The sequence below is a fragment of the Centruroides vittatus genome, unplaced genomic scaffold (assembly GCF_030686945.1).
Source record: "Centruroides vittatus isolate TY-2023 unplaced genomic scaffold, ASM3068694v2 contig_2156, whole genome shotgun sequence".
Classification (NCBI taxonomy): domain Eukaryota; kingdom Metazoa; phylum Arthropoda; class Arachnida; order Scorpiones; family Buthidae; genus Centruroides; species Centruroides vittatus.
Window position 1 is genome coordinate 243,515 of NW_027121344.1, and position 10,006 is coordinate 253,520.

The following is a 10,006-nucleotide window of genomic DNA, read 5'->3' on the forward strand; positions in this document are numbered from 1 at the left end:
CAGGATAAAGTTCGCTGAGTTCAGCGTTAATAAGGTTCCTCTATTACAAGTACTTTCGACGAGTATATAACTGTCGTCCTCAGGCGAAATGAACAATTTAAAGAAGAGTGTGTGCAGAATGTTCCAAGAAGAACAGAATTTTTTTTCTTGTTTATTCTATTCAGCATAGCAGGCTTTGTTGTCGCATTCTCTTTCTAATTGGTCTCGATTTTCCTAGAATACTTCTAAAAATTTGATTTGTTGCTTGCATTTTACTGGCACCATTAGCCATCTTCATCCAAGTTTCATATAAGCAATGTGTATGTAATACTATACACATTTTTATGCTACAGTTAACTCCATTCAAAGTCTTCTATTGTGTTATAGAAATTTTCACATTATATTCTTTTACTGATTTCATTGTTTTGCTATTTTTAAAGATCTGGAAGAGCAGGGGTGAGCTCATGGGTCATATCTGGCTGGTATAAAACTTAATGCAAATTTTATTTGTGAGTTCTAAGCTCTTATGAAATGAAGATTGTGTTATAAAATTCCAAAATGGCACCCAAAATTTTAAATTCCAAACCGACATATTTCTTTTTCATACTTACAATGCTCTGTGTTGTCACTGTATTATTACAAGTACAGATAATTTGATCTATCTTTATTTTCATTACTGTTCTGTTGTTCTATTCATTGGTATTTTGAAAAGCAAGGAGGACAGGACATCACCATATCTTACTAGTACTACAGAATTTCAAGTAATTCTATTTTTCTGAGATAGTTTTAACACAGTTTTCTATTTTGATACATACAATTTATTTTCTTTTTTACATTTTTCACATTGGTGCTATTCAACTTGTGGTTTGCAGACTGGCACTGGTCTGTGGATGGTTTATTACTGGGCCACAGATTTCATTTAAAATTTAGTGATTTCGTAAAAATCATTCATTTTTCTCTATTTTTTTTTAAAGTATAGAAATAAACACTTTGTACCGGGGTAAACTGGTGATAGAAATTGGCGTGGAAAATTACTTGAAACCATCCCAAAAACTCACATTTTTCAAGATGATTGGAACCAAATTTTGTTGTTGTATGTTTCTTACTAGTTCAGTTTAAATGTTAAAATTAAAGAAATGATTTGAAAACCCATTCTCTCTCTTAATTTTACAAAATACTAGTCTCTGAACACAGTTGAAAAGAACTATTCTACATCATGTGTGTTTTCTTTTTTTCTAAGTTGTACAATGTAAGTAGAGAAGAAACTTCTCTACTTACATTGTCAAAGTCTTGGCATCACTAAAATTCATTCCCGTAATGATCAACAATTGTCTTGATGTAAATATATCCTCACTGGTTACTTTCTCTTTCAAATCCGAATTAATGTGATTCCTCCGGCTTTTTTTTAATCTTACAACCACTTGTATGACTTGTTTTATTTCCATACCACCTTTGACATTCTAAGTAGCCAGTGTGTTTCTGTATGATCTGCATTTTTTTATTAAATTCCACAGATTTTTTGACACAAAGTTTTGACTGTTTTTGCTTGTTTTTCATAATATCTTCCTTTTTATTATTATTGTTATTATTAGGATGCTGTTTGTCTGCTATTGAATTCAATATTATATCAACGTACTTTATTCTTCATTGGCATGTTCATAATTGACTTATGAAAATTTGTTCCTTTCTCAATAGTTTATTTATAATATTGGACAGCAGTCTTCTTTCTACAGAATCAATTGAACAAACAAGTTTTTCTTTCTTCAATTCATAGACTAGAATGAAATATTATTCGAACGTATTCTGTCATTTCATCCAGTTTGCACAAACTGCATTTTTTAATTTATGCAGTTTATGCACATTTTCTTGTGTCCTTCTGTAGAATTTCCTTTCTTTCTTTTCATCTTTTAACCAAATTTTTGTTTTTTACTTGATCTGTTTTCTCTTTTGTGTCCCAGTTTTATTATTATTAACTAGATAGATGTAATTATCATCTAACAGTACAGAGAACAATCTACTTTTATTCTTCAATGTCCTCCTATACACTATGATACAATTAATATATATTTTTGTTTACACTTTTACAATCATATTTAATAATTTCCAATTTATTTGCTTCTTTTAGTGGTACTTGCAACACACATTAAGTAGGCCATTTCTTCTGTAAGTTCTGTCTGTATCTGTAGATAATTTGTTATTCAAATTGTTGTTCTCTAGGATTTATTAAATTTCCTCTTCTTTTCCTCATGAAATCTTGCCTAAATGCATTTATCAATTACATCAGCTGTAGTCTATCCTCATCTTGATTGTAATTCTATCCACCTAGGGCCAACAGATTGCTTAGAATAGAAAGGAATGGTTGGATCTAAATATTAAACATTGTTCCCATTCCACTCTTGTGCTAGTTACCTTCTCAAATGACTATTACTTTATTGTAACAGGTTATTTACAGCTTGATATATTATCATTTTGAATGATTTATTTTACATGTTCTATTGATCCACTGTCATGTTGCACCCACCCATTAACTGTATAAGTGTACGTGGCTTAATTATGGGATATGTTCTGAAAAATATGTAAAGTGAATGTCATAGAATTTACTTAGACAAATTTACACTATAGTCTACTGTTTGTATAAACATCTATATGTAACACATGATTAGCTGTGCTTTGGGTTTGTTTATGCATTAATGTGTTGTATGATGCCACCATTGTCATGTTCTGTTAGGCAGCTAGCAATTTCTCATTTCCATTGTAATTAAGAACTCTGTCATTAAGCAGAACATGCCTGTACTCTCAGTTTCTTGTAGATATTAAAATCTAATTACATAAAATGTCATTCTTACACTTATAACAATCTGTTTTGAAAACTTATTATTTTTAATAAATTCTATAAAATTCATGGTCATAATTAATGATAATTTTAATTGCAGACTCTAGAACTGCCAGTGGATTCTCGCTCTTCGTCTGGTTCCAGTAACGTGAGTGGCAACGGAGCTTCGGCTGTAAGGCCTGCTTCTACCAACAACACCGAAGCGTTCTCTTCCCCATATACTCATCCTCATGCTAATCATCATCATCTGCATCGAATGCATTTCATTCGGCCTCCTCGAACAATTAACAACAGTGGATTAATTGGTGGAAACGGTGGCCAGATAATAGACCTCCAGCAGAAAACACAAGAAGACATATGGATCAAAGAGAAATCTCCAAGCCCTAAGAACAATATGAAAGATCAGGGTATTCTTGATGACAAAATAGAAATTATTCCCGGAGAGCCTTATTCTTATGTTCAGTTTGCTAAAGACAAGCCGCGAACGGAACACGAGTATTCCTACCCAATAATGGACTCTCTGAAATCGGGTAAGAGAGATTCGATAGGTAACATTAAGAAACATCAGTTACCTGCAATAGGCACTCAACCTCCGTTACTGCCAACAAAGACAAAGAGGAAAAAGGAGAACAAAAAAGACACTTGTAAGCATTCTCCTCTAACTCGGGTCCAGTGTCGCCACTGCCACGACATGTTTAATGAAGACGAAAACAGGAGAGGTAGCTGCGAGTATGCTCCAGATAAAGTACTGGCGTGCATAAGTGCCACTACCTGTATATCCTGTGCCCAGTGTATGTTATATCACTGCATGTCCGACACGGAAGGAGATTTCAACCACCATCCCTGTTCTTGTGACACTACTGATGAACATTGCCAGCGAAGATGGATAGGCCTGGCACTTCTCTCGTTTTTCGTACCCTGCCTTTGGTGCTATATACCATTTCGCGCGTGTCATCGATGTGGTGTAAGCAGTGGCCTTTGTGGAGGAAGACATGAAGCCGTTTGACCCTTTGCCCTTAGTAATCTGGTCACTAAGAGAAACGGATGGATGTAAACTCGACACATTTCTCCACTGCCGCCTCCTTCAGGAACGGAGCAGCAAAACTGCTGCCATCCAGAGTCAAAACAAAACAAAAATAAAAACAAACATGCTCTACCCACCTTGGACTGTAATCCAAGCAACACATGTTTAAAAATTGTTTAATTCTCCAACACAGTCTATAAAGAGAATGCCGACTCATACAGTTCTACACTCCCAGGAAACAGAGGAAATCACTCGAAGAGACGGCGTAGTCACACGGCTGCTTGGTTAATTGTTACATTGGAAATTACCAATTGTAATTATGATATTAATTACTTCTAAACGTTAAATATCGCAGCCTGCTTTAGAATTGTTTCAGTTCTTTACAAGAGAGAAAACACAGAGAGTATTTTCCTTAGCTGCCAGGTTTGGAATTTTAAGTTATTATTGAAGTAGTCTGAGTAAAAACTTTATTTTTGAGTCTTCCAAAGATACCATTAGAATAACTTTAAGAGCCTTTAATTTAAGATTAATTTGGATGTTATTTAGACCCAAGTTAATAGAAATCCATTACTTCATACGTCCTCCGAAACAAGAAAAATATTGTTAAAATGCTCGCAATCACTCTCGATTGGTTCTAATTTAATATATGTAGATACAGGACAATTAGTGTTCTTTATCTACATATAAATATATAAAACTCTGAGAATATTTTTTTATATCTTAGTACTAGAGTTTAGATATACAAACTGCCATAAGACAGGTGGCAAAATAAAACATAACCGTGCCAAGAACATGGAAGTTTCGGCGCTATTGGGTTGAGAAGTATTGTTTCACAATAGTGTTGGAGGTTTAGGATGTAAATAAACTCAAGTTTACAGTCAAAATTAATGTGTAATATACCAATTCACAGTCGGGAGAACCCTTAAACTTATAAAATATTGATCTTTTTTTTTAAATTTTTAATCAAATTTTTAAGTGAAAATTACAAAAACAAAAAAGACTTCGGTCCTTAGCCAGATCGGTCACAATTTTGGTTTTTGCATCCGAGGAGTGCCAACAATGTTGAAGTTGTCAGGTCTTCCTTTCAGATATCTTTGTTCTTTTTGAAATTCGATCTGTCATTTAGAGAGTGAATTTTTTGTGTTTTTACTTCTATTTTATAATGGAAACGGTTGCATTAATTCAAATGAGAGGGCTCAAGTAAGGGAGAGGGGTCTTCCTCATGTCTTGCAGAGAATTACTGTTGAGGACTCCCGTGGGAGCTGCGAGCACGAACGTTGGCACTCGAACTAATTGTTATATAATTACAAAATAATACCTATCCGAAGCACAATTATAGTGTATTTTGATGCCAAATTTTGTACAAGAGTTATATATATATACAAACTATATAAATATATCTCAATGTGGTTATTAATTAATACTAGTGACCACTATTCAATCAAAGTGCTGTGACCATAAAGAATTCAATAGATATTTTTACGAAGTTCTCTCTCTGTCTATATATATATGTATACACACACACACACATATATATATATGTATATATATATAATTCAATTAACTAAGAGAGACTTTCCTACAATGCATTTAAGTAAATGATCTAAAAAAACCTCCAAAAATTCATCTGAAAACACAAAGTAGGTTTCTCTAATCGGTTCCAAAACCTTGATTTTCCTCTTAACTTTGTTTTTTAATTAGTAAATATGTAAAATATCATCATTCTGTGTTTGTAAATTTGATTGTTGTGTGCCTTATGTGACATTTTTGCAGAGAAAACAAGAGATAAAAACAGAGAAAAGCAAAATTTTCTATAAACCCTGTCTAATTTCAATTCGGATCACGTGTTCATTGTATATTTCTATTTATTGTGAGGTGGTGAGGAATTTCCTTATGTCAGGTTCTGTTTTAAACAATAGATAGGCATAAATATATATATATATTTATAGTCACATGACGAATTATTTTTCTTTTTTTAGTGTAATTTTTCGAAGTTTAACCGAGTTTTAACTTCAGAAAAATCGGTTAAATTAGAATTGTATAAAATAAATATATATAGATATATATATTTTAAAAAATATTTTATCAAAATAGTCACCTCCCTTATCGTTTGAATGTCAAACATATCAAATCTGAAGGAAGTAGCTTCTGGTTTCATCTTAATTTACCTCCTGTTATGTATTGTTTTGATCTCATTTGATTCCAAATCGTCAAAAAATCCTTAGATAGATAGGTGTGGCCGCTTCGAATCGATCCAAATTCCTCCGTTTTGCTCCAATTTGCTGCATAAATCGAGCAGAAGAGGAGACTGTAGATCTGATTTAATACTCATTCGGATGCTCCCTGCCGAATTAAACTCGACAATACTTGGCTAGGAGCTTTGCCCGTTCGATTATACTTGGCTGGGGCGTTACCTAATCGGCAGGTTTTTTGTATTCTAGGCTCTTTTGGTGCGCAAATTTTTGATACCACAGTTCACGTAATCAATTAAATTGATACTTTGACGCATTATCTCGATGAATTTATCAAGGATTTTTCGTTGTTTTCCTTTTTTTTTCTTTTTTAGAAAAAAAGACACATTAATGTATATCAGTTTCTCGTCATAGTGAGTAATAGCATAATGTTGGGATGTCAGAAAAAAATAATAACAATTTGTATCGTGTGTTTTTGTGTTTTATTAGATGTTGACCTTAATATAGAGTTGTTAACAAAGAACGGGATGAAGATTTATCCCGTTTGATCCATGTCAGAAATAATGAAATATTTTTTAATTCCACATAATTGTATCATACACGCATACACAGTAACTAATGTTAACCTCTATTATCATTATTATTATTATTATTCTCGGTTCTATCACTGTATTTTAATTATAATTTATTATCATTAAAAGGAGCAGCTAATATAGGAAGAAGTGTGATTGTAGATCTCAGAACATCAAAAAAAAAAAACAACACACAACACATGAAAATTTGTTGATTTTATTATGTATTTAGATATGTTACGTTCCCTATTAAAGTGTTGGTTGTATGTAAATCTCATACCTGTTAGGATTCTCGCTCGTTTTTATTGTTGTCATTGTTGAGCATTCATTCTCTAATATTGTTTCCTGTTTCGTTGCCAGAAACGTCACAGTTTCTGGCAACGTAACGCGAATTTCGCCACGTAACTCCATTCAGTTTCTGAAGAAATGAACGAGTTAATAGATGACGACCATTATTATATATACTGGCAGCTATTCTATCCAATGACGATAACTGTTTCACAGTGTAATATAGTTATGAAACAAGTATATATATATATTTATATATATATATATATATATTAATTGTCTATTCTCATGCTTTATTAATGAAAAAACATGGAGAGAAAAAATGAGTTTTTATCTTATTCAGCTGGATGTGTTTCAGCTACAGTTTCAGTGTTTCAAATGTTTCTGCCGAAACAAAATGTACGAGGCCACACTTATACCCTCCCCAGAGAAAAAGATCTTTAAATGAAAAAATTGTCATTATTTCTGTATATTGGTCTGTATCATAGTGTTTATTCTTTACAATCTTTTTGGAAATTCACAATTATCTGTTGGATAAAAAGAAATAAATTGCTTGAACAAATTGTTTCAATTTTTTTTTTCCTCCCTTTTACTTTGTGTTGGTACTTGTTTTAAAGTATAATTCTACACGTGAACATATGTAACACACGATAAAACTACGTGAAACCTGGCTTCTGATGCCTGAAATACAGGTTGGCCTTAGTTTCTCTATTCAGAACACTAGCCGTAACCAATGAGCTAATTTACACCAAATTCTGGTGTCATTCTACTTATTGGGCAGGGCTACAATGTTCTGAATAGTGAAACTAATTATGGCCACTATTACAAAAACTACCATTGCTTTGTGTACCACTTGGGAGTACAGTAGAGCATCGATTATCCGACCACCGATTAACCGACCGCGCTCTAGTCGGCAAATTCAAATGTTCCGTAGTGATGTGGCGCTACAATATTTGGTTATGTCTTGGCTACTTTAATATTATTTTTGTTAAATTTTTGCATGTTTTAGCTGGTAGCACTGGCTCGACCATGAAAGGGAGGCTAGTGTTTAAACCAGTAAATTTCATACTTTTCGGTTATCCGACCAACCCCAGTCCCCAATTAAGTCGGATAATCGATGCTCTACTGTATAACAAAATCAATTTTGAAGGAGTATAAACAAAGGAGTTAAAATATCGCTGCTCTTCGTTTCCAAATTTAATCATCTGAGGAGAAGAATACTAAGAAAATGTGAAAATGTCCATGTACTAAAAATGAAACAGATAATGGTGACATTACAAACAATAAAGAACTAACATCACACATGCATTAGCTTATTGGAAAATGCTCGCAAAAAAGAAAGGTATTTCCATGGAAAAACACACAAATGTAAAAGTTTTTAATCAAAAAATGCCTAAAAGTTTAAATTATATGTGGACTAGAAGCTCTCGGTAACTTTTAAATGAGGTGTCGCGAAATATAGTGCTGAGCAGCGCCATAACACTACTAACTTGTATTACTAAAAATACGAAAAGTTCAACAGAGTTTAAATGCCATTATTAGAAAATGGTTGAAAAACATTTGCCTTGTTGCTTACCTTCAAAGCTTCGGGTCTTGCTCATGGTTCAAAACGGCATATGAATGGGGACCTGATAGAGGGACTGGTCAAAAACATTGTTTTCTCATTTTTATCGGAAATTGGAGGCGTGAAATCCCATAATTCAAAGTTTCCATAGCTGCGTGTATTGTTAGGTGTTAGGCACGTGAAGTCCAGTCATTTTCGGGTAGAGTGACGGGATTCAATAATGCCCTCCTATCTTAGTTGCACTAAGTAGAGTGCACATTTGCCTGTATCATTTTCAAGTACATGAGATTGGTTAGGAGTATTGGGTATTTGGCGTTGGTCCCATGGGAGTGCAAAATGTTTTTCCAAACAACCATACAGCTTGAGTTGCTTATCCATGTGCACGTTCCTATGTAGCTGAGGTTCCTGACACTGCGAAACCTGAGTATTTAAAGGTAAGCCACTAGGCACATTTTTGATTTAAAACTACTAGTCTCCAGTGGCCGAATACCACTGGATCACAGCGTTCAGTGGATAAAAACCACTGAACGCTGGTAGTTGGGTACTGGTTCGTGCCTGACCAATGAGCTAGCCATGTGGAGTTTTCACCTAAATAAAGACATGTAAACAAAAATCGGCACGCAAATCAAACTTTATTTGTACAATAAGATAATCCAAGATCACAGAATTGACAAAATTAGTTTCTTCTGTCTAAATTGTGGAATCTGGTACCTGTTTCAACTGGTACGAGAATCTTTCAATTGAAAATATTTGAAGAACCATTTGCAACTTGTTCTTGCTGACGTAACGGATTCCGTATTCCTCCAACATAGAAACTCTGTTGCATAATGCGCATCTGCGAAGTCTTGCCAGGAAACATACAGGGCATCCGAGGAATGTTTGAATAACCATCCATCTTGAGGAATGGGATCAGCCTCTTAGTACACTCTTATGTAAGTTAAATTTCTTTGTTGATGCATAAGCGAGAGGATGCTATGAATGCTTCAGATCTTTCTTTTGGACTGCTTGCTATCCAAACCAACGCTTTCTGAGGAAATGTGTCATGTTGAAATTTCATCTGTGGATCAACCTCGATTCCATCCTTACAATTGTACTTATTCCCAGCACGCTCACATCAATAGTAATATATAACTCGTCGTTCATAACAATGTCCAACCCATTTGAAGTTTTGAAATCGCCCTCGCGCATTTTTGAGTAGAGTCCTTTACAATTTAACTATATATATGTGTGTATATATAGGGTCTGACTTTTGCTTCCCAAGCACATTTTGTTCACTCCCTGGATATCTAGCAACAGTCCAACCTTTCTAGGCTACTGTAAACTGTCATTGCCATCTCCATATCTACAAAATGCTTAATTATAAAACCTCCTCGTTTCGTCATGTTATAAAATCGTCAACTACGATTCTTCTTTACTCTTCATTAAGATGGTCCGTTTTGTTTTGTTTACGTTTGAAATATTGTTGCCACGATTTACGCTTTATAGTGGCCAGTTTCCTATATAAGTCATCCAGGGAGGCACCCTCTTGTACAGTACATCATTCATGTGTTGCGT

The 10,006-nt window shown here is 34.0% G+C and overlaps 1 protein-coding gene across 5 annotated transcripts in view; it reads left to right on the top strand.

Annotated features, from left to right (window-relative positions):
- LOC136970746 (sprouty-related, EVH1 domain-containing protein 2-like) overlaps positions 1 to 7,453 on the top strand; it is a 52,877-nt gene extending 45,424 nt beyond the window's left edge. For all 5 annotated transcript variants that reach the window (XM_067265201.1, XM_067265197.1, XM_067265199.1 and 2 more), the window contains one exon: positions 2,913 to 7,453. In XM_067265201.1, coding sequence (XP_067121302.1) covers positions 2,913 to 3,818 — 906 coding nt within the window. In that variant the 3' untranslated portion in view covers positions 3,819 to 7,453. The remainder of the gene's footprint in view (positions 1 to 2,912) is intronic.
- Positions 7,454 to 10,006: the final 2,553 nt, after the last annotated feature.